Below are 26,215 nucleotides of genomic sequence, written 5' to 3'. Positions count from 1 at the left end.
TGCTTTGAGTTCTTTTTGTCACTGATCTTAGATCTTTCAGACTTCTCTGAGCTTTAGCTTTATTGAATCACTTTATGTGAGGCTTTCCTTGTTCCTTGATCCTTCTGAGCTTTCATAGAGTATTTGAAGTTTGAGCAAATCATCTTTGCCTGAAATAATATCACTTGAAAACAATATTAGATAACCTTACTTTGTTATCATCAAAATCAAGAGTTGTAAGTCTAGTTAGGCTAACAATCTCCCCCTTTTTGATGATGACAAAGAAGAGCAAAGATACAAAAATAATACTCCCCCCGTCAATAAGCATAGTCTGAAAATAATTTCATTAAGACATAAGTTCAGAAGGTTCAAAGTTTTAGTTTCAGATTTATTATTGAAGAAACAAAATACATAGAACTTATAATACATAGAATAAACAAATACATACATAGACTCATAGACTTTGCTCATAAACATAGACTCATAGACTTTGCTCACACACATATTCCCTCTTTTGACATCAACAAAAAGGACATAATACATCTAGAAACTGAGCATGAGTAGCATACAAAATAGCAAAAAGTTCAAATATCATCAAAAGTCTATAGTGAAGTATTAGAAGTTGTGTCACTATCTTCAACAATTCCTTTTCCCTTAGATTGTTGTGATCCTTCTTCTTCTTCTTCTTCTTCTTCTTCTTCTTCTTCAGCTTCTTCTTCTTCTTCAGCTTCAGCAGTGTCTTCTTCTGATTTTGCCTGAGAGTCTTCATCATCATTTTCATTACTCTCTTTATCTGAATCAGTGTCATTTTGTGTGACACGTTGCTTGATTTTGTCAAGACGCTTATCTAGTAAAGTATATTTATCATCAATATTTTTGATCTTGTCTTGAAGAGAAGCAAAACCATCCCTCATTTCAGAACTAAAGCTGGAATAATGCTAATAAAAAGGAAGAAACCAAGGAGGCATATCAGCTTCTTCAGGAGCTGGATTATGTTCTTCTTGTGTTGGTCGTGCAGGTCTATTACCCCTAAACATCCATCCTTCGGTGTACTTCTTGTAACCCATTCTCTTTAAAGTGGTGGAGGAGAATATGTTGTAATGGGTTCGCTTCACTATTTTGGAAGATGGAGTAAGGACCTGAAAGTGAGCAAAAACCAAGGAAAGAATACCACCATATGGAAGCCCAATTCTAGGAGATTCTAGCTTCATGACCATCCATTTTAGTACAAGGCTAGCGAAATCTAATTTCTTTCCTTTTAGTATGCACCACATGATAAAGCAATCAAAGAAGGAAATATGATCAAAGGAGCCTGATCTTGGAATTATATTATAAGCAATGATCTTGTGAAGAATTTGTGCTTGCAGATTGAGTTGTTTGTATTGTGGAGGGTTTCCAAAATATACGGGTTGATCGTTTATCACAAGAGGCAGAAATGCTTGTGGGGAAAAACCCTGCTCCATTGTCCATTGTTTTTCTATTGGATTGCATTCAAAATCACCATGCTTAAGACGAAGTATTTTCCTTAGTGAGTGTGGAGTAAGTGTGATCTTTTGGCCAAATACTTCGGTCTCAAATCCAACATCTTTCTTTACCAAGTTTGAGTAGAAAAGCTTAATCTGAACAGGGTAATATCCCTTAACTTGGTGAAGAACAAAGTTATCCCATCCAGTATTTTTGAACAACTCAAGAATCTCAGGAAAATTTTCTTCAAAGAAAGAGATATCTAGCACCTTACAAAACATTGGATCGATTGTAGAGATGTGATTTTGGTATAAAGCTTTTGCATGAGATGAAACTAAACATTTTTCAATTTCGTTGTTGCTGACAGGTTTTGAAGAAGAAGCTTTGTCCTTTTTTCCAACTGATTTGGTTCGTGGCATTTTGATGAAGAAGCAGATTTTCGAGAAACCCTGGATGTGAAGGATGTAGGGTTTTGATGGAGCGTTGTTGGGAAGAGGTTTGGAGAGAAGAAACTTCGAAGAGAATGAAGAGGAGCTAGTTAGCCTGGTTTAGAGAAGAGGAGAGGAATGGATAGGCGTCTAAGGGTTTTAAAAAGAGTGTTTTATATGTTAAATGAACGTGAACCGCCGTGAGACAGTCGTCTGTCACCAAGTTGACAGTTGTCTGTCAACTGTCTTTCCAGATGAACAGTGGCCTGTCAGGCGCCTGCCTGGTGTCTGGCAGTCATCTGCCCAAAAAAAAACTTTTCTCTTTTAGTTAACCTCGTATATGTAACATTCCCAATTCCTGTCGGATAAATACAAATTGATCTTCAGCTAGTGGTTTTGTGAATATATCAGCTAATTGATCGTGAGTGTTAACAAATTCAAGAACTATTTCTTTCTTTTCTACATTATCCCTTAAGAAATGATGACATATATCAATGTGTTTGGTTCTTGAATGTGATACTGGATTCTTTGAAATATTTATAGCGCTTGTATTTTCACACTTAATAGGGATTGTTTGATATTGAATTTTGAAGTCCCTTAATTGTTGTTTCATATATAAAGTTTGAGCACAACAGCTCTTAGCTGCTATGTATTCTACTTCAGCTGTAGATAATGCTACGGAATTTTGTTTCTTTGAGAACCAAGAAACTAGTGAGTGTCCTAGAAAGTGACAAGTCCCACTAGTGCTCTTTATATCTATTTTGCATCCTGCATAATCTGCATCTGAATAACTTATCATTTCGAAATCAGTTCCCTTTGGATACCATAAACCTAGATCAAGTGTGCCTAGTAAATATCTAAGGATTCGCTTAACTGCAATTTGATGTGATTCCTTAGGAGCTGATTGAAACCTTGCACACATACATACACTAAACATGATATCCGGTCTACTTGCTATTAAATAAAGTAAGCTTCCTATCATTCCTCGGTAATGCTTGGTATCTACTTGTTTTCCTTTTTCATCCTTTTTATTTCTAAACACCCATTTGGTTCCTATGATTGACTTATCTTTGGGTTTAGGTATAAGTTCCCATATTTGACTCCTTTCGAATTGATTTAGTTCCTCTTGCATAGCTATGATCCAAGAATCATCTTTTGAGACTTCTTCTATATTCTTGGATTCATCTTGAGACAAAAAAAGCATAATGATTACAAATATTATTTAATGAGGCTCTAGTGGTTATTCCTTTTGATGGTTCACCAAGAATTTGATCTTTTGGGTGACTTTTAACATATCTCCATTCTTTAGGTAGTTCTAGATTTTCTAAGATGTTTTCATTTGAAGCTTCATTATTATTTTCTTCTTTTATTTCAAGATCTTCTACTTTTTGTGAGATATCTTCTTTTTCATCGTTCTTAACTTTATTGTCATAATTATTTGATTCATCAAATGTTATGTGTACTGATTCAATAATAGTAAGCGTCCTTTTATTATAAATCCTATAAACTTTACTATTTGTAGAATAACCTAAGAAGATACCCTCATCAGATTTTGCATCGAACTTTCCTAAATTATCTTTAGTATTAAGAATAAAGCATTTGCACCCAAATACATGAAAGTAGGAAATGTTGGGTTTTCTACCTTTCCATAATTCATACGATGTTTTGTCTATACTTGACCTTATGGATACCCTATTTACAATATAACAAGCTGTACTTACAGCTTCTGCCCAAAAGTATTTGGGTAGATTATTTTCGTTTATCATGGTTCTAGTCATTTCTTGGAGGGTTCTATTTTTTCTTTCTACAACTCCATTTTGTTGTGGAGTCCTAGGTGCTGAAAAATTATGGTTTATTCCATGTTCATTGCAGAATTTATCAACATCTTTGTTTTTAAATTCTCTACCTTGATCACTTCTAAAATTTGTTATATTATAGCATTTTTTATTTTGTAATTTCTTGCATAAAGTGATTAGCATGTTACAAGTTTCGTTTTTGTTTGCTAAGAGTAGTACCCAAGTAAATCTTGAATAGTCATCTACTGTTACAAAAGCATATTGTTTGCCTCCTAAGTTTAAGGTTCTAGTTAGACCAAATAAGTGTAGGTGCAGGAGTTCTAGGGGTCTTTTAGTAGATATGTATTTTTTCTTTTTGAAGCTTGTTTTGACTTGCTTTCCCTTTTGGCATGCATCACACACCTTGTCTTTTATGAATTTAGTATTTGGTAGTCCTTTTACAAGATTTTTCTTAGATAATTTGGATAAAAGATCCATACTAGCATGTCCTAGTTTCCTATGCCAAAGGCAACTCATTTCATTCATTGCAGCTAAACAAGTTACATTTTGATTTACTAAGTTCTCAAGGTTTATACAATATACATTATTTATCCTATGAGCTATAAACAAGGTTTTATTGTTCTTGGGGTTTTGAATAACACATTTTTCTTTTTTAAAGATTATTTTGAATCCTTTGTCACTTATTTGGCTAATGCTTAAAAGATTGTATTTTAATCCTTCTACCAATAGCACATTATCAATGATAAGAGAAGGTTCTTTACCTATCTTTCCAATGCCAATAATTTTACCTTTGGCATTGTCGCCGAAGGTGACATTTCCTCCATCCTTTGTTTTAATGTGGTGAACTTGGTTCTATCATTGGTCATGTGCCTTGAACATCGGCTGTCCAAGTACCATTTATCCATTGATGGTGTTGTCCTAAAGCACACCTACAATGAGGGATTCATTGTGTTAGTCTTTGGAACCCAAATTCTCTTAACTTTCTTTGAATTGTTTTTAGTTCCATTATTTACTTTCCATTCTCCTTGAACTTTAACATATTTTCTTCTTAGTGGGCAATTGAACATTACATGACCCTTAGTTTTGCACATATAGCAAGTAGTGTGTTCATGTTTGTTGTTTGAAGAAGTGCTAGCATAGTGCTTGGCTTCTTCAACAAAATATCTCTTGTATAATTTCTTATTCCTTTTGTTTGTTTTTCCATTATAACCTATCCCTTCTTTGTTTCCATTTAGTCTTTGTTGTCCAATCATGTTTTCAAAATTTTCTTTTCCTTTGGTAAAGTTATATATAATTTTCTCTTTATCCTCTACTGATTTTTTAAGTTCGATTATCTCTAACTCCTTTTTATTTAAATCATCTTCTTTAATTTTTCCTATCTCTTGAGTAATTTCTTTTATTTCATCCTCTAATTTTTCAATACAAGAATCTTTCTCCTTTTCACTGGTTTTAGATGTTTTTTCAAGTTGCTTCATTAATTCTTTATTTTGATCTTTCAAAATTATATTTCTCTTGGAAATTTTTATGAATCTTTTATATAAAGAAAACAATTCAGCTTGTAATTCCTTATAGGAAGGCATGCTGTCACAAGACTCATCACAAGACTCATTGTAAGATTCTGTTGAGGAATAGTAGGAATTTACCTCTTCGTCATTAGCCATGAAGCATATATTTGCCATCTCTTGTCCACTTGACTCGTTTTCCGTCTCGCTGGAGCTTGAATCATCCCAAGTGGCTTTCATAGCTTCCTTCTTTTTCTTCTTGTCTTTCTTGATTAACGGGCAGTCCGACTTGATATGCCCTGGTTTTTTGCAATGATAGCATATAGGAGGTTCATTTTTTACTTCTATTTTCTTTTCTATTTGTCTCTCCTTTTTCAGGTTTCTTTTTATTAAACTTTCTAGGAAACCGTTTATTTCTCCTATAGAATTTGCCTAATCTTTTGGTGATAAATGTTAATTCATCTTGATCTAAGTCTCTTGATTCACTTTCTTCTTCACTTGAGCTGTTACTAGAAGCTTTTAATGCAATGGACCTTTTATGGTTGGGTTCAGGATTTCTTTCCTTTAAAGCCATTTCATAGGTAAGTAGTGAACCTATGAGTTCATCTAGAGAAGTGGTCTTAAGGTTTCTACCTTCTGTGATAGCAGTAGCCTTTGGTTCCAGGGAAGACCTCTTAGAATTTTTCTAATCATTTCATAGGTAGTTTAAGTTTTTCCTAAGGCACTTAAGGAGTTGATTATGTGGGTAAACCTGGTATACATACTTGAGATTGTTTCATCTAAATTCATTTTAAATACTTCATACTCACTCGTTAACATATCTATCTTGTTGTCCCTAACATCTATTGTTCCTTCATGTGCTACTTCTAATTTGTCCCATATTTCTTTAGCCGTCTTGTAGGCCATGACCCTATTGAACTCATTAGCATCTAAAACACAATATAGGGCATTTATAGCACTGAAATTTATTTGGAGCATCTTATAGTTTATATCGGTCATATCTTTTTTCTCTTTGAGAATTTGTTTTCCGTCTACTATCTTAGTAGGAGTTAGGTCTCCATCCATAACTACTTCCCAAGCTTTCCAATCCATATGTTGGACACATATTTGCATTCTTTTTTTTTCCAAAAGGTATAGTTATGTCCACAAAAGATTGGTGGACGGGTTGAGGATTGGCCCTCACCGAAGGGTGCTATTCCTATATTTGCCATTCGATCTTTTTATAGTTTCTTGTTAGAAATTACTATAACTAGGCTCTGATACCAATTGAAATTGGAATAGCTTTCCCAAGAGGGGGCTGAATTGGGATTTTTTAAAAATTTATTTCCCTTTTTAATACTTTTGTGTTATAACAATAATCAATGCTCAACCACAATTTCAAAATTGAATCAAAAACAAAATAATCAATCACTTAGTAAAAGCTTTGTAGTATTTTGAAAAGCTTGCTGAATTTGTATAAGCCCTGTTGTTAATTTACACAAACAACCTTCTTCCCAATGTTTAGCTTTTAAATAAACTTCCAGTTTGATAAGTCAAGGATGATCAACCAACGTAGTCCCTTTCAGTTTCCGCAATCAATGCTGATCAAACCAAAACAAATTAACTTCTGGTCTATTTAACAACCAAACACTTATAATTCAGAGTTTGATATAACATCCACGCAAATTATAAATTTTGCTGAATAGTTGAAGAGTAGGGAAGAAAGAAGAACACAAGATTTTAAGAGGTTCAACTTCAACACAGCCTACGTCCTTGCCCTTAGCAAAACCACCAAAGAATTCACTATCACCGTTCCTTTACCAGGCGGAACAATACCAATTACAACACTCCATGGTTAAGGCTAGAGCCTGCCTTCTCCAAACAATATTCCCTTGTTTGGTCCAACGATTCTGCACTCGAACCATCTATCAATCTGCTGCAAAGATGTAAAACAAGGCGTACAAGAATTTGCTCCTCAAGAGCTGATTAGTACAGATAAAAACTATATACTTCAGTAAATTCACAGAATGAAATTCAGATTGAAGCTCTAGAGTTTTATCACCATAGTAATCTTTCAATATATGAAAGAATCAACCATTGAAGCACAATCTTAGTGAGATAATCAGCAGAACTTCTGAGAATTTCGTGGATGTTGAGAGCAATGAAGAACTTTCAGACTTTCAGAGTGCTTGAGAGAGAGTTTAATTGCTAATTTCAAAATTTGGTGTATAAATCAATGCATCTTGAAGGTATGTATAGATGAGGAAAGGTTTCTTGCTTGTTCCCCAAGTTTACTTAGAGTAGGGTCCAAGTTTTAAAATAATTTGAGCTTCAAATAACTGAAATTTTAAAAATATGCCTGTTAAGAAATTTGAAATTTTTCGCGAGTCAGACGACTATGGTATCTCTAGTAGTCGTCTGTCCATGTATTTCATGCTTATTTTTCACACAGAAAGGTGACAGTCGGCTGTCCTCGAGGTGGCAGTAGTCTGTCACTGAACAACTCAGTTTTAAAAAAACATTCAGAATGGTGGCAGTCGGCTGGCAGAACACACACAGGCGTCTCATTTTGCCTTGACAGTCGTCTGTCAAGTGCTTGACAGTCGTTTGTCATGCTACTGACTTCTTATTTAATACCCTTTAAATTTGCCTGTCGTCTGTCCATAGATAGACAGTCGTCTTTCCAGCAGTCATTCCTTCTTTTAAAAACATTTTTAACTCTCTCACTTATGCTTAGATATTCTTGGAATATAAACTTGTTTAACTTTGAAAAACATGTTCCAAGGCTTTAAAACTTCAGGTTTCTAAGTGTGTCTTTGCCTAATGAGCTTCAAAATGAAATTTCATGCTTGAATCAACTTGAAGTACTTACAAAGCTTTGTTCTAAAAACAAATTTGACATTTTCTTTGCTTTGAGACACTTCTTTGCTTTGAGTTCTTTTTGTCACTGATCTTGGATCTTTAAGACTTCTCTGAGCTTTAGCTTTATTGGATCACTTTATGTGAGACTTTCCTTGTTTCTTGATCCTTGTGAGCTTTCCTAGACTATTTGAAGTTTGAGCAAATCATCTTTGCCTGAAATAATATCACTTGAAAACAATATTAGATAACCTTACTTTGTTATCATCAAAATCAAAAGTTGTAAGCCTAGTTAGGCCAACACATCATTGTGTTCCCTTTGACTTTTGGGTCAACAAGTGGGCAGTTAGTTCTTTCATGCTAGTCCATTCCGATGTTTTGGGTTCTAGTTGTCTCCCATTTATAAGATTTTGGTACTTTGTTACATTTTTCCTTGACTACTCCAGGATGACTTGGTTGTATTTAATGAAAGATCATTTCGAGTCGTTTAACATTTTTTGTGTCTTTTGTTCTCAAGTAAAGACTCAATTTGATATGCTTGTTAGGATACCTCCTAGATAGTTTCTAAACTTAGATCGAGCTGGTCGGTTTGATAGGGTTCAATTAGAAGTTGTCACCAGGCAGGTCTAGTTAGGTAGAATTGGATTGTTGTGGATCAGTGTTGACCCGGCTAACCCAATTCGAGCTGGACAGGACTAGTTTGAACTAGGGTTGAAAGCGGGTTATCCCAGCTTTTGCTTTAATAAAAATATGTTGGAATGCGGTAGAAGTTGGGATTGAATCCAAGACATGGGTATATACCATTCAACAGTATGCCACAATGGCGTCTGTTGGTTTTAGTTAACTAATGGAGAAAAAAATATTAATGATACATTTTCTCAGTGAAAAAAAAAAATGATACAATTGCACATGAACTTCCACAACCACAACTTCAAATATTGAATTTTATTTTTGACCAATAAAATATAAATTTTAAATAATAGTCACAAGAACCTCAAACATTTATTTATTTTGACTAAATTTAAATAAATTTAAAGAATATTTTTTATAAAAATAAAAAATAGTTCAAGCTTCAAATTTTTTTTTAAATGGTTGTCAAAATTTATAAATGTGAATTTTTTTTGGCTTTAACTCACTGATATATCTGATTTAATCAAACACTTTTGTAAAGTATTTACATGAAATCGATGTAATATTTATTTTTGTAACAATATTATATTATTACATATAAAATTTATACATCACATAAATAATATATTTAAAAATATTTTATTGTATTATGCTGATATCATCGGTTAAACCTCAGTTTGACCTTTTGGTTCAACCTGTTCGACCAATCTGGTGGCTTCACCAGGTTGGTCATTGGTTCGGGTTTTAAAATATGCTTTGTAGTGATACTGCTAAGGAGTACTTTTGTGCCCAATTCATTACTTGGTGTGATCCATCAATCCTCTTGTGCCACACTCCACAAAAAAATGGAGTTGCAAAGTGGAAAAATAGACATACTCTCAAAGTCACCTGTACCCTATTGTATGAAATGAAAGTCCCCAAATTTTTTTGGAGCCATGCCTTGCTAATTAATTGCTCTCTCATCAACAAAATGTTGTCCTCTATTCGTGGCCTCTACAAGCCACAACTTCTCATTGGCCTTTACATCATTTAGATTTGAAGAATGCTTTCCTACATGGTGATCTTTAGGAGAGCAACCACCTTTGTTTGTTGCTCAGTGGCGGTCAGCTCAATGTGTCCGTTCAATAAATAATTATATGGTTTAAAATAGCCTCTTCGATCATGATTTGGTCGATTCAATGGTGTAGCACTTGAGCTTAGCCACCGATAGTGTGCAGTAGATCACTTTTATTTTGTCATCATACTCCATCCGACAGGATTTTGCTTATTGTGTATGTGGAAGATATTGTGATCACTAATAATGATGATCATGGCATCTAGGATCTAAAACTTTTCCTACAGACTAAGACCTAAGACCTAGGACCATTGAAGTACTTCTTAGGTATAGAAGTATTGACATCTTGTATGGGAACTGTCTTGTCATAGAGAAATTATGTTCTTGATGTTTTAGATGAGACTGGTTCTGGCTTTTTGAGATCCAAACATGTTGATGCACCCATGGATCCCAATAGTAAGTTAGTGCCAGATATGAGTGATTTGTTGCCTAGCCCAAGACGATCTTGGAGACTTTTGGAAAGTTGAATTATCTCGTAATCACTTGATTGAACATATCTTTTGCAACAAGTGTTGCGAGTGAGTTTCTCAAATTTTTGAGAACAAGCAACTAGGATGCAATAATTCACATCTTGAGATATCTCAAAGGTGCTCCTAGGAGAGGTCTTATATTAGGATTGGGGTCACACTCGTATTTAGGGATATACAAATGTAGATTGGGCCGAGTCACCGTTTGATAGAAGATCCAAAATCAAATACTTTATCTTTGTTGGTGATGATTTGGTTTCTTGGAAAAGTAAGAAACAAACTGTGGTGGCCAAGTCAAGTGCCGAGTTAAGATTATAGGGCCATTGAATCAGATTACATGTGAACTTGTTTGGTTGAAGAACATGTTGAAAGAATTGGGTTTTCCAAATTCTCAACCTATGGAGTTGATATGTGATGATTTGAGCTACTATTCTTATTGCCTCCAACCCAATCTTTCATGCGTGAACAAAGCACATTTAAGTTGACTGCCACTTTGTTGGGAAGAAACTTGTGTAGAAGCTCATTACAAGCACTCATGTGTAGTCTGATTTGCAGCTTGTTGATTTATTCACTAAAGCCTTGGGAGGTGCTCGTGTTAAATTCATTTGTAACCAATTAGGAGTAGATGATATAGGCTATAATTGAGGGGGAGTGTTAAAGGTTATTTTGGTCATTTAGCATTATTAGTATTTTGAGTTAGCAAAGGTATTATGGTCATTGGAATGTAGTTGACATATATTATAAATATAGGGAGAGACCTATTGTTTCAAGCCAAGCTTGTTTAGGGCATTATGCTTGCTTGTGACTGCTTGTCTTATGTGCATAGGATTGGTTATCATCATGTAAATACTAGTATTATTTTTATGCTATGAGTAGGTCTAAGACTTAGTGAAAAAGGGGAGTATTACTTCGTGGACAATTTGATGTTCACTAGTGCCATATCTAAAATAGCATATAAAGCTGTTTAGGAGAGGGTGAATGTTCATCAGTCTTATACAACCCTCTAGCATTTGTTAAACGTGTTTAGCCTTCTTGCTTCCCTCGCTGAACACACGTTGCCTACGGAGGTGGTGTTAATGAATTGCGTTGCTTCAATGTTTACCATTTGCTTGCCATTTGTTTTCATGAATTGCTTATTGCTTCCGCTTACTTTACATTCAACTACTATGGATGTGTTTTTGTGGTAAACTAGGGTAACCTTTGGCTAACTAGTTAAGCAAGAGTGCTTTAACTAGTGCCACATGATCCTTCACAAGGTGTGAAATATTCAAATCTCTTATAGTTGATATAAAAGATTTGTTACTTGCTACATGAATTTAGTTGCCTTTTTTGTGAGATGTGTTAAGCATTGGTAAAAGACCAGGCCAACTAATACTGAGAGCATTAAAGCACTAGAGGCATAGGCTGATATAGCCAACAATGTGGCACCATGGAGAGGGTCCAACTTGCTGAACGTGTTGATGATTTGAAGGGATCACAAAAACATCAATGGAGTTCTATGGTGGATATGCTAGAGGACATCCACCATATGGTAGAAACTTTACAAGCTTAGATGGTTGAGCTGACTGCCAAAATGAACCTGATGGTTCTTGCTATGGGAGACTCCAATGTTGTGGAATATAGAGGAACCAATGTTCCAGACCCCAGAACGTTTGGGGGTGCCTATGATGCTAAGGAGTTGGAGAACTTCTTATTTTATTTGGAGCAATACTTTCACAATATGAGGATCGAATCAAAATAGGTGAAAGTAACCACAACAACAATGTACTTGGTGACGCTAAATTTTATTGGCGTACCAAGTACCATGAAATTGAGAATGGATGTTGTGTTGTTGATTGTTGGACAGACTTGAAGAGAGAGATGAAAGCCCAATTCTTTCCTAAGAATGTTGAGTACAATGCTTGACGTAAATTGAGAGACCTTAAACAAACACAATGGTTCAATTAGGGAGTATGTGAAATAGTTTTATGCTTTGACGTTTGATAGTCAGGACATGTTAGAGAAAACAAGTTGTTTTATCTTCTTGAAGGGTTGAAATTGTGAGCAAGGAACAAACTTTATTGACAAAGAGTTCAAGAGTTGCCTACTGCACAAGCTGCCATTTGTATGCTTCACTGATTGCATTGGGGAGAGTTCCATAACATCCAAAGTGAGTAGCACATGTCAAAACAGGGAAAAGTCTTTCAAGAACCCAAAAGTGGGGTAACTGACCCCAAGGCACAACTTCAAAAGCAGCTTTGTCATCTCGATCGTTCAACACACCCAATGGTAAGGGTAAGATGACATGCTTCTTATGTCGAGGCCCTCACAAGTCATCACTCAATGCCTTACAAGCTTCCATTGCAAGGGGGCATTGCAAGAGGATGAGGATGAGGATGAGGAGGAAACCTTGAGGATGGGTATATTACGGTTAGTCAACACGTTGGAGAGGCAGATGAAAGATACCTAGGCTAGAGGGTTGATGTTTGTGGATCTATGGATTAATGGGAAGAACACCCATGTTATGATTGATACCTTTGTTTCATAAGTAGAAGGGTAGAGACTCAGCTTGTCCTTAGAGAAGGATTCAGGATGCATGAAAGTGGTTAACTTTGCAACTCAACTTACTCTGGGAGTAGGCAAGGTAGTGACTGTGAAGCTTGGACAGTGGGCAGGGCATGCGAATTTCACAACTATGCCTTTGGATGCTTTCCAAGTGATTCTTGGAATGGAATTATTGAGGGAGACTAAGGCGGTATCGATGCCATTTTCCCATTTCCTTTGTTTGATGGAAAAACCACCCTTGCATGGTACAAGTCGTTGCTAAGAAAGGAGACGATGAGAAGTTCTTTTTTACCATGCAACTTAAGAAAGGATTGAGGAGAGGTCAACGGACATATCTTGCCATGCTAGTGGTACATAAAAAAGTAGGCCAAGAGCAGGCAAGCTGTGTTGGATGAGTATAAAGTCGTGATGCTAGACAAGTTTCCTCACAATTTGCCTCAACGACAAAGTGTGGAGCATAAGATCGAGTTGTTACTAGGAGTGAACCTGCCTGCTAAATGGTCATATTGGATGGCACCTCTAGAGTTAGTAGGGTTGAGGAAACATCTTGGAAATTTATTGGAAGTGGGTTATATACATCCCCCCAAAGCACCATTCGGAGCACTAGTAACATGATGGGAGCATGCCGATGTGCATGGACTAATGCACGCTTAAAAAGGTGACTATGCACAACAAGTACCCTATTCCACTGATTGTTGATTTGTTTGATTAGCTAAGTCATGCAAAGTATTTCACCAAACTTGACTTGAGGTTAGGCTACTATTAGGTGAGAATAGCATATGGGGATGTACCGAAGACGACCTGTGTGATGCAATATGGGGCATATGAATTCTTGGTGGTGCCATTTGGGTTAATGGATGGGCTAGTAACATTTTGTTCCTTGATGGTCTAGGTTTCATGAGTATCTTGACAAGTTTGTCGTGGTACATTGAGATGGCATTGTTGTCTATAGTTCCATTCTCGTGGAACATAAAATGCATCTATGAAAGGTGTTTGATAGGCTGAAGGAGAGCAATTTGTATGTGAAGAAAGAGAAGCACTTGTTCGCTCAATGGAGCATTTAATTCCTTGGTTATGTGATTGAGCAAAGTCATATCTGGATGGGCATGGGGAAGTTAAGAGCTATTCAAGACTGGAAGATCCCAACGACAGTAAAGGAACTGTATTCCTTTCTTGGACTTGCTAATTACTATTGGAAGTTTGTGGAGGGTTATTTGAGGAAAACTGCTGCTGTAATATGATTGCTAAATGATTTAATATGTGGAATTGAACAGAGAAGTGCCAAGGAGCCTTTGACAACTTGAAGGATGCCATGATGAGAGATTTCATACTTGCTCTTTTGGACATCAAGAAACTCTTCGAGGTATAGACAAATGCATCAGACTATGCCCTCGGGGGAGTCTTGTAACAGGATGGGCTTGTTGTTACATACGAGAGTTGTAAGCTTAGTGAAGACGAACAAAGGTGCACAATTCAAAAGAAAGAGATGCAAGTGGTGATACATTGTCTTTGTGTATGATAGTATTACCTACTTGGGTCAAAATTTGTGGTGAAAACAAATAACTTGATTGTTAGTCACATTTTTACACAACCAAAGTTATTACAAGTAAGGCTATTGGTAAGAATTCTTGGCAGAGTCTGATTTCTTATTTGAGCACAAGGTGGGGTGGATGAACCAGGTTGCAATTGCACTGAGGAGGAAAGTTGAACTTGCGGCTTTAGAGATGGTAACTCACTTGACAATAAGTAAGGTTAACACGACAATGCGAGCGCATTAAGGAGAACCTTGCCATATATTCAGTTGCTTAAAACCTCATAAGATGGAAGAGGGCAAAGTGTGCCAATTCTGGTTAGGGAAAGACATGTAGCTGTATAGGGCACTATGCTTGTCTGTGACTGCTTATCTTTTGTGCATGGGATGGGTTATCATAATGTAGATACTACCATAGGTTTTATGCTTTAAGTATAAGACTTGGAGGAGAGTACAACTCCTCGGACAATTTGATGTTTCTTATTGTTAGAGCTAAAATAACATATGAAGCTTTTTAGGGGAGGGTTAGTGTTAGTGTTAGATCTAAAATAACATATGAAGCTTTTTAGGGGAGGGCGAGTGTTCATCAGTCTCGTAAAACTCACTAGCACTTTTTAAACGTGTTTAGCTTACTTGATTCACTTGCAAAACACACATTGCCTATGGAGGTGGTGTTAATGAATTTCATTGCCTCAATGTTTACCACTTGCCTGCCATTTGTCATCATAAATTGCTTACTGCTCGGGTTTACTTATTCAATTGTCGTGGATGTTTTTTGTGGTAAACCATAGTAACTTTTGGCTGACTAGTTAAGTAAGAGTGCTTTGGCTAGTGCCACACGACCCTTCACATGGTGAGAAATATTCAGCTTGTGACACCTATCATTGAGGTTTGGTCTTCTATTTTACCCTATTTTTAAACAATAGCAAAATAGGAAATTTAGTTGAAGGTTATATATTAAAGCATGTTTATGAGTTTCTTAACAATTAGGTCTATTAGATGACTTCATTTCAGTTTCTTACTTTTTGAAATGAAACTAAATCAGATTAGGTACAACAAAAATAACAAAACCAAGCCTTAGACCGACTAGGTGGGGTCGGCTATATGAATCCTTTTTCGCCAATTTATGTGATCATGGACCATTTCTTTTGATAGATTCAAGGATATTAAATCCTTACTCACTATCTCCTCCCAAGTTATTTTAGGTTTACCCCTACCCCTTCTACTACCCCTCACAGTAACTAAGTCACTCTTCCTCACAGGTGCACTATGTGACCTACGTTGCAGGTGTTCGTACCATCTAAGTTGTCTCTCCCTTATCTTATCTTCTATAGGAGTTACACCTAACTTACCACGAATATGTTCATTCCTTAATTTATCTTCCAATATTATACCACTCATCCATCTAAGCATTCTCATCTCGGCAACTTTTACTTTTTGGATATTATGTTTCTTCGTCGCCCAACATTCCATTGCATATAGCATAGCTGGTCTTATAGCTGTCCTATAAAACTTCCCTTTCAATTTTAATGGTATTCTACGATCACAGAGCACACTTAAAGCACTTCACCATTTTACCCAACCTGCTTTAACTCTGTGCATTACATCATCTTCAATTTCTCCTTCAGCTTACATAATACAGCAAATACAGATGCATGTGCAATAAATTTGCAATCTGGAAAGGTAAGATTTTTTGACCTGTAATATTGCAAGGAAATAAAAAATTGGTATGGAAGGTCATATGTCAATGCAGGCTTATGTCTCCTCACAATTAGATTTTGTATATGACTTCATTTCAAGCTAAGGGCTTGACTAGTGCTTGAAAATGTCACCTGGGTAAAGAACAAACATCTGCCTCCTCGTCTCTTTCCTGTTGCTCCTTTCTATTATATGTAACTAATAGAAATAAATGTATGTAGAATATGTAACTAATTATAATAATGAAACAGGAAAAGAGTTCTAAAAGACTGTCAAAGTTAGATTTAATTGTGAATGTATGCATATTGATGGCGGTTTTACTACACTTGCTAACTGATAGATTTCTTCCTAACTGGTCATTGTCTTGTAAAATTATTGCAAAACAGAAAATTTGTTATGGAAGGTTATGTATCAGTGCAGATTTCACAAATCAGCTTTATTAGATTATGTCATTTCAGCTTTACATTCAGTTCATTCAGTTCACCAATGAAAAATTTACATGGACAATGAACAAGCACCTGCCTCCCTCGCTGCTTTCCTTCCTTTGCACTCCTGCTCAAAGCTTTAAAGTAAGATCCAAAATATTGGTAGAAATAAATGTACATTGAATATGTAATTAAAGAAAAGAACAAAACAGGAAAGAGAGTTTTAAAAGATTGTTTTTCCCCAAGTAAATTTTTATTCTGAATCTCTTCACAATGATGGCCATTTTATCATACTTCCTAACTGATAAATTATCTTGTAAAATCATAGCAAAACAGCAAATTTTGTTATTTAAGGTTATAAATGCAGAATTCACAAACAGCTTTATTGTGATGTCATTTTTGGCTAAGGTTTAGGCTAGCGCTTCATGTTTGGCCCCTTCAGTTTATGAACAAAAAAATGCCACGTGGAAGAACAGACATCTACCTTTATTGCCCCTCCCTTTCCCATTACTCCTGCTCAAAGCCTCAAAGTTTGAATGTAATTAATCTAAATAAATGTACATCAAATATGCAATAAATGAAAATAACAAAACAGGAAAGGGAGTTCTAAGATTATTGAACTAAAATTTAATTGCAAATCTCTTCAAAATGGGGGCCATTTTATGACACTTCCTAACTGGTAAATTATCTTGTAAAATTATAGGGAAGAGGGAAATTTTGTTATGGAAGTTTATAATTACAAATTTCGCAATCAGCTTAATTAGATGACATCATTCCCAGCTAAGAGTTTGACCAGTTCTTCGGTTCATTCAGTTCACCTATGAAAAAATGCCACATGGACAGTAACAAACGTCTACCTCTCCTTTCTGCTCGCTTTCCTGTTACTCCTGCTCAATGCGTCAAACTAAGATTTAAATTTAATTAATAGAATTAATGTTTGTATGTAATCAAAAGAAATAACAAAACAGGTAAGGGAATTCTAAAAGGCTGTCAAAGTAAGATTTAATTGTGAATCTCTTCACAATGATGGCCATTTTATTATACTTCCTAGCTGTCAGTTTGATTTTGGATATTTAGGAGCCAATAAACAAGTAGTCTAAAAACTAAAAAAGAGACTATAGACTTCTTCACAACCTGCATCAAGTTGCAGAGTGAATATCAGCAACATGAGTCCCTTCAAAAATTCTGTCCTTGTACTTATTTTGGCAGTGCTAGCCACTCATGGCTCTCCAATTCACGCCAAGTACCATGTGTACATAGTCAATTTATTGAGTGAGTGTATGCCGCTCACAATTCAGTGCCAATCAGATGTGCTGATGATAATTGCATTTGTCTTGTCAAGAGGGATGGATTGTATCTCTTTCTCCACAGTGCCAATGACTCTGTTGCAATATCACTGGCCTGAATGATTATACTAGAGGAATATATTCATGTCATTATTTCTCCCAGCTCTTGAGTGCAGCACTCACTAAGCAAACAAAACTCACTTTTGGGTTTGGTTGTCTTAATTTATTATAGTTGATGGTGTGTCTATATAGTTATATAGCAATAAAGGTGTGGGGATGATTGTGAGCGGGGATTGTGGGCCTGAGGCTGTAGAACTCTGTTGTTTTTGGTCAGTATTCTTTATTGAGTTGAATTTTTTAGTTTGTTGTTAAAGAGTAATTTGTAGTGTTTGAAATAGTAGCCCGGCTACTTTGAAGGATTTATGCTTTCCATGTGTTCAAATAGAAAGTAGTAGCAAAGATACGTTGCAATGTCAATGTTGAGTGGATGATCTTGTTGACTTTCTCCCTATTTAGTAAATTCCAGTTGATGGAAGATGATGGAACCTTTTCTAAATGGAAGCTCTTTCATGATTGCAAAAAATCCAAGTAACGGGTGCCATTTGATTGAAAACTGAAGCATTCGCCAACTTCTCTCTCTCTCCTTTGAAATCACGTTCTTTTCCCTTTGGTTTCTTATGGTGATTAAATAGTCTTGACCCCAAAGTATTTCTGGTCTCATCTCTTAAAGATTTTGTCCATGGTCTCAACCTCGAGCATTACAACTATCAGCTATGCTCCCAAATCTTGTAACCATATTTGATGGAGAAAGCTATGATTATTGGAGCATTCAAATGAAAAATTTCTTCATTTCCCAATATCAGTGGGAGATAGCAGAGAAAGGATTCACTGCACCAGAAAGCTGATGTTTTAGGAACCTAGGACACAAACCAGAAAAGGGAGTACATAGAGAATGTTGAAAGTGAAAAATGCAAGAGCTATACATACATAAAGCAAAGAGTAAGAAAATTCGTATTTCTTCGAATTTCAGGTGCAAAATATTCTAAAGAAACCCAGGAAATCTTAAAACCTACATTTCAAGATTCTGAAAAGGTTCTTTCCATTAAGATTAGCTCTTTTTGGCATTGTTGAAATTATAATTCAAATCAAAAGCTGCGGAGATACTATTCAAGAAGGAGATCTTTAGGAAAAAAAAAATTAAGCGTGTCAAAAAAATTTTAAACGTGACTCGCCTTTTATGTGCTCGTTGGTTTTCTTGAACCCACAAAAAAGAATAGCCAAATGAAGGAAGAAACATGGAGCAAGCATTTCAGTCAAAGCTCAATATTTAAGATAGAAAGATCTTGGAAATAGAAGGAATGGGTCATTTCAACAAGAAGGAAAGGGACATCAGAGTAATTGCAGTCAAGCAAGACACATCCACCAAACAAATAAGAGTTGGTGACTCAAAACCCAGTTCTTCTTGTTTTGTTTGTGGTAAATTTAATCATGAATCTCATAGGTTTCAATTCAGATGCAGCAGGTGCTGAGTTCCAGAAGCATTCCACAAGCGACTATTGGTCTTGAAAAATGAAAGGAAGGAAGCAAACTTTTCTGAGGAAAAAACTTGGAACAGATGTTCTACTCTTGAGCACACACCAAATAAACAGACACGTCATAAGCTATAATACTGGCTCTATCAATCACATGACAGGGAATCAGAAGTGCTCTATCAAAATAGACAATCAAATCTTATCCCAAGTCAATTTGGGTGATGGAAACCACCACCCAATCAAAAAGGAACCATTGTGATACAAACCAAGGGAGCTAACACAAATTCCATTGATGATATTTGTAGTGTTCCTGGTTTAATTCAATTTACTGAGCATCAGGTAATTAATTTGAAAAAAAGGTTATCCTATAAATCTAAGTACAAATGCAAAATAAGTGACAAAAAATGACTCATTAGTGGCAAAATATCAAATAAATTGCTCCTCTTATTATGCCACTGGATTTTAATTACTGTTCTACACAAGAATCAATATATGGATATTTGAGCTACAAAGTTTAACCAGTTTAAAGAAATGGTGAATGAACGTCCAAAACTGAAATATGTCAATTAACTTGTCAAGGATGTATTTATGGGAAACCCTTCAATAAAAGCATTTGAGTAGGAACTCACAACCTTGCCAATGACTTTTATGACTTTATTGGCTACTTTAACAATGATACTCTTTGTACTCCTCTTCTCCACTGATGTATTTCTTGTTTTTCTATCTGAAAAAAAAAAAATACCAATGATCTTGTCAATGCTGCTAACAAGGTTGATGGGTCTAGTATTTTAATTTTTTAAACTCCACTTTTCTTTGGTTTGGGCAATAGGAGTAACATTAATACTGCTTTTTAAACTATCAGTAGTGTGGAACTCCTAAAATACCCATGGTCACATCACCTTTCAGTCTCCCTAAGATCCAATGTTGAAAAAATGCATTGAGAAACTGTCAGGTCCATGGGCTTATCTCCCTCGGAAGCATTCACTACCTCTTCCACCTCAAAATGGGTCTCCAGCCTGGCCAGCCCCTCCCTTCCAAGAGCATCAATATATAGGCTATCAAGTTTTCCATAACTTGATAGATTCTTTGAATAGGTTTTCAGAGGAAAGAGAAACACTTTTTTGATCCCATAGGTCTTCCTCATTGAGTATTTCACCACCTACTGCGATCCTACTGCGATGGAATCAATGAGTTATATGCTTGATGTCCACTGATCACTCTAGGAAGGCTTGGGGATTTCTACCATCCTCTTTAATCCATATAGCTCTTGATTTTTCTCCATGAGACTTCTTCCAACCTCCATATCTAGAATACTGGTCAGGTCTGACTTTGCTGCGATTCTGTTACCCCTTTCTTCATCACTGTGCCCTTCAGCTATTTCAATGGGTTGCACTTTTTGCACTGAGCATAGCTGCTGTGCCTTCAAAAAGCTTGCACAGCCCCATTTCACTTCTTGTTTTCAGCATTCCTTGATTTGGTTGCCAAAATCCTCCCCCTTCAGTCAAATGTTTTTGAGTCTAGGGGTTTGTGCATCCTTATTCCTTAACACTTCAGGAGTGTAGGATTATGATCAGATATTGGTTGAGGAAGTAGCTTTTGCAAATAACCTGGATATTCCTCATCCCAAGAGAAGGAGTCAGGAATTTATCTAATGTTGAAAACTGGATTCTCTCTAAGATTTGAATAGGCGAAGTTATTCCCAATCCCAAAGAGGAAGCTCAATCAGAACTTTTGACGTTGGAAAACAGAAATCTTCAAATTCATCACAGGCAGCTCTAGAAACCTCCCAACTGCTTCTTTCCATTGGATTGAGGACTACGTTAAAGTCTCCTGCTATGAACCAGGATCTCCCGATGTTTCTCTCTCAACATTTAAGCCTGCCTCAGCATGTGTTTTTCACCTATGCCTTCCCCTCTTCCATTCATGCCAGTGAAGGTTCACATCTTCCCTGTGACTGTAAATTTAAATCTGCGTGGGATATAAACTTTCTTTTAATTGCTTTTTATCTTTGGAGAATGTCTTTGCTCCACAAAATTAGTACCCAGCTGTGCCAATTGCATCAAGTCCACTCAACCCGAAGTGTTGGCAACCCCAAAATTTTCCGACTCTTCTCCTTTCATAATATCGTCCAGCTTGATCTCCTGCAAGCAGACTAAATCTGGCTTCCATTCTTTCAAAACTGCCTTCAAAAACATTTTTGCTCTTATCATTCGAACCACTCACATTCGACAAAGCCAAGTTTATTCTCATTTATGATTTAACTGGAAAAGTCAAAGCACTGATATTGCTACACCTGTCCTCATCTCTCCCTTTCCCTCCCTTTTCATTATTAATAGAACAGTAAAAGAATCTGAGTTCCCTCTTTTAGTCTTCCCATATGCTTTCTCAACAATCAGCTTTCTATCTTCCCCCTTTCTTCTTTCAATTATATTGAAATGTCTCAAAGACTCTTCTTTTAAACCCTTAAGGCGACATCCACTGCTTTGCAGACCAGATTCATGTTTCTTAGTAGTTGCTGTGAGATTCTCTGTTGTTCCTAATCATTTTTTTCCATCAGAGCAATGACTTCAATTGGGCTATGTCATCAACCCAAATGGATAACAGCCAGGTCAATGTTTGCAGCTGATTGAAGCTCCCATCATTTTTCCATTGAAATTTGAGTGGATCCCAGAACTGATATCATCTCTCCAAGTTCTTGGTTGGTGTGAACCATTGCAAAACCCAATTTTCTCCAAGCTGTCTGATCCTCATTTAAAACTTAAGAAGTTGAGGCTAAAAGGTTCAGCTTGTGATTTGGATCTTGCGGACCATTTTGTGCTTGCTTACAAGGGACCTGGCAGAGCAAAAGTTATTAGTTTTGAAAGCATTTATGGGTTTCGAGATGTTTGTCAGACCTTTTGATTATTATAGGTATGGGACATGTACCCATTCTCCTCAACAAATCTTGGTTCCGGACCATCACAATTTGAATTCAAAATTTGAATCTCCTATGATATTCCATAGTCTTCTGCCACATGTCTTCTTCCATGCCCATCGCTTATCTCTTCTGGTGATTTTATCTGGTGACTTTATCTGTCTCCATTTTCCTCTCTCTGCCTGTTGTGTTGCTTGGAGTCATGGGCTTTGTCATCAAGGAAGCTAAGAAAAGGTTCTATTTCCAGCCATACTAGGATACTATAACATCAACTCGATATTTGATGCTTACTTCGGATGGAAAATATTGTTTCATTGTCTTAATATTCTCTCGTCCATGAGAAACGAGATCTGATATTGCTGGCTTCATCTTTTTCAATATGTTCCTCATTAAGGTCCCAATCCTCTTGAAGATCCTTTCTTCCCTAGAATGAATAGGAAATTATAAGACTTGAATTCACATTTCATTCAGCCTGAAACTATTTCTGTGAGTTCCAGAAACTGGCAGGATCATTTAATCTTCATTGAAGAACCACTTTTTCAACAGCACCTTCTCTGCTTCAGTTCTCAATTGGGAGTGGAAGAAAACAAGGGAGCCCATCATCTGAGAACTCTCACATTTTCCCTCCGTCTCATGAAGCTTCTGCCAATTTTTCCATCTTAGAACAACTTGGAAGTAAGCTGTCACCTGGTGAAGCTTCCGACCAAATCCATACCTAATCTTTTCAGTTACTAATTCAACCTCTTGAGTTCAATCCCGAATCTTTTTCCCATTTCTTTGCTAGTTCTTTGCACGAATCTTGTTTTTAGGCTAATGCTTCCCTGCCGCAAAATCACTGTACAATTTTTGGGGAGTAGGAGCATCTTCAAATATTTTCTCTACTCGTGACTTCTTGGAACTTTTCAGCAGACAGCACTCATCCTTTGATCTTGGCAGCTTCTGGAACTCAGATTCCGAATAATTGCCCTTGGTGCTTCCTTGCAGTTACCAGAAAATCTTACCATCTGCTTGGTTTCTGGCTTAAATAAAAAGGGGTGTTGAACTAATAGACATCCACATCAACTTTTGCCACTTGCAATCGAATTACTCACCTGCTACTTCTCTCTGTAATCTAAACCTCATTGTCTAGATCATTCGAGGTAAGGTCGAAGGTTTATTATTCAAATTATGGAAATTTTTTCATTGTAGTCCTACATGTGACATCACAAATAAACTAAAATAAAATACAAATGTTATTCTTAGATTTATATACCAATATAGATTAGGTTGTGCATGCTTGAAAAAATATCATAGCAGTTACACATGCTTCTCGTTGTGTAATATCCAATACTCCTGCTTTTCGCTACACTCATTACAATTACACTAAGCTGCCACTGCTATTTAAAGTCATGGATGGATGATTTACATGAATGATTTTTTTTTTTTTTAATTCCTTGATGAAAAGTATAAAGGGTACAAAATATTAGGAAGGAGGTCAAAATATACTCCTAAAGAAACTCAATAGTAACCAAAAAAGAAAGAGAGAGGGAGAGAGGGAGGGAGGGCTCAATAGTAACCAAAAGAGAGAGAGAAGTCCTCTGCCCCTTGAAAGATCCTAGCATTCTGCTTCAACCAAATTCGCCATACAATTGCAAAAGTTGCACACATCCAAATAATCTTTTTCTCATTATGGTTACCAAAAGCCTTAAATTTCTGATGAAAATACCCCTCCAAATAACATGGGAAGCCCAATGCTCCCCAAAAACTCCAAACAACGTATTCCACATACACCAAGAGAAAGAACAATGGGCATTCAGCATTCACTTCAGCACTCTAGAAGCAAATAAACAAAGATCAGGAGATGAAGCTTTATTACAAGGGAAATGATTGCCTATAATTGATATAAATAGTTGTGGATGACTTAAGCAGTTGCAGGCCTGCCATAGTTGTTGCTGAGTTAATGCTCTAGGTGTGTGTGTGTGTTTCTGTTGTTAGACAGATCCATGCTGGTAGCCCTACAAACAACTTAAGCACATCTGCCAAAAATGCTATCTTACTATTAAATTTCCTTTTATATTTCCTATAGTTTGACCATAAAAATTCAGGCTCTGCATAAGTTCCCATGGATGCATGTACTAAATTATGTCTTCTTTCAGTTGTAAACCAAGTTTAACGTTTTGCAATATTTGGGGCTTGTTTCTTTCTTACAGGAGAATATCTAGCTCTAACAGGAGAAAGGCTTAATGGTGTGGAAATGATTGCCTGTGGCCTTGCAACCCACTATGCACTGCATGAAGTTTGTTCTCATTCCTCCTTTATCTTTGGCTAGCATGTTCTATTTCTCATTACTTCTTATTAGTTCTATTTTTAATGATTGACTCTCCTAAACAGAGACTTGCTTGGATGGATGAACGTCTCGGTAAATTGATCACTGATGACCCTTCAGTCATAGAGACTTCTCTTGCACAATATGGTGACCTTGTATATCCAGACAAGAGAAGCATTCTCCATAAGTAATTCCTTATCCATGATTTCCTAGTTAGCCTTATGTTTCATATCTTTATTTTATATAGAATAAAACTTGTTAACTACCTGTGATCATTGATTATAATGATTATGGATTGATTATGATTCAAATCAAGGGATATAGAATAAAAGATGTTAACTACTTGTGATCATGGTTTAAAATAAAGGCTGCGACCGTTACGTAATGCTGTTACGTAACGGTTTTTTTGGGTTACTGATACCGTTACACCGTGAAATTAGTGGGAAGAAAAATCACGGCCATAGCGGCCGTTACAGACCGCGACTGTTACGTAAAGGCCGTTATGGCTGTTACATAACCGCTACAGGACTGTTACACCAAAATTTATTTTATCTTTTACTTTTTGTTTCTCTCTTTTTCCCTCTCTTTCATATATCGTTCTCAATATACCTAGTGGCAAGAGGGGGAAAAGATTATAATGAGGATGACAATGATACAAAATTTAATATTTCTTTAAATACTCACAATAGATGCATTAATTAACAATTTGGAAATACTAACTTGTTAGGAAAATATTTTATTTTGATAATATTAGTAATGTGATATTTATGTTCTATATTTTTCAACTTCAACCTTCTTTCTTTTCTAGCTATTTTATATTTGTACTATTCGTATGTCTTATGTGTCTACTAGATTAATGGAGTGTATAATGTATTTTGTTTTAATAATTAATTTAGCACACATAAGAATTTATCACAGATAAGAACAATGAGAAGTATAAATACGCTCACACACACGTAATTTTTCTATCAATGGTGGTTTAAAACAAATGTAAACTTGTTGCCCTTAGCAAATAACTTAGTTACACAAACTAAAGGATCCAAAATACTCTAAAACTCCTTCTAAGAAGGGCTAAAAGCTTAAAACATGCAAGTACGCTAATATGCACAAGGTTGTGCGTGCTTCAAAAAAATTCACGATCATTACACCTGCTTCCCATTATATAACATCCGCTACTCTCGCTTCCCATTACACCCGTTACCGTTACGTTACGCTACCCGCTACCGCGATTTAAAACTATGCTTGTGATCATTGATTATACTGATTATGGATTGATTTTGATTCAAATCAAGGGCTTGAAATTTCTTTTTATGTTCATATTGCAGCCACAAAAATTATTACATTTTTTTTTTCTTTTTGTGAAAGACGTCTTGGGGAATGGGGTGACTCAATAAAGTTGATTAAGTTATGTTTGGAGTAAGGAAATTTGGCTTTGGATTTGCATTTATGTGAATTTTGACAAAATTCAAAACAGTCCACACAAATCTAAATCCAAATCCTAGCTCCAATACACAAGGTTAGTGGAAGCACCAAACATGTCCCTGCAGTAACCCCTGTGGGCTATACTATTTTATTTATTTGTCCTTTTTAAGAACAAGGAGGGGTCTATTGGTGATTAAAGAGGTCTCAATTCTATTTGGGCATTATTTAAGGTTAGCAGTTGAGAAGTGCAGTGCTTTTGATTTGAGTACAGGAACCCCTAATACTTGGGTCTAAAAGTTTATAGAGTTGAGTTCTCTATGACACAAAATTAAACTTCTAC

At 36.1% G+C, this 26,215-nt stretch overlaps 1 protein-coding gene across 1 annotated transcript in view; it reads left to right on the top strand.

Moving 5' to 3' along the window:
• LOC131151931 (small ribosomal subunit protein mS47) overlaps positions 1-26,215 on the top strand; it is a 66,575-nt gene that overhangs the window by 33,883 nt on the left and 6,477 nt on the right. The window contains exons 8-9 of the mRNA XM_058103435.1: positions 24,338-24,423; positions 24,519-24,640. Coding sequence (XP_057959418.1) covers positions 24,338-24,423; positions 24,519-24,640 — 208 coding nt within the window. The remainder of the gene's footprint in view (positions 1-24,337; positions 24,424-24,518; positions 24,641-26,215) is intronic.

This window comes from Malania oleifera, chromosome 3 (assembly GCF_029873635.1).
Source record: "Malania oleifera isolate guangnan ecotype guangnan chromosome 3, ASM2987363v1, whole genome shotgun sequence".
Classification (NCBI taxonomy): Eukaryota; Viridiplantae; Streptophyta; class Magnoliopsida; order Santalales; family Ximeniaceae; genus Malania; species Malania oleifera.
Note: the sequence above shows the minus strand (reverse complement) of the source record. Positions and strands in the feature narration are given on the sequence as shown.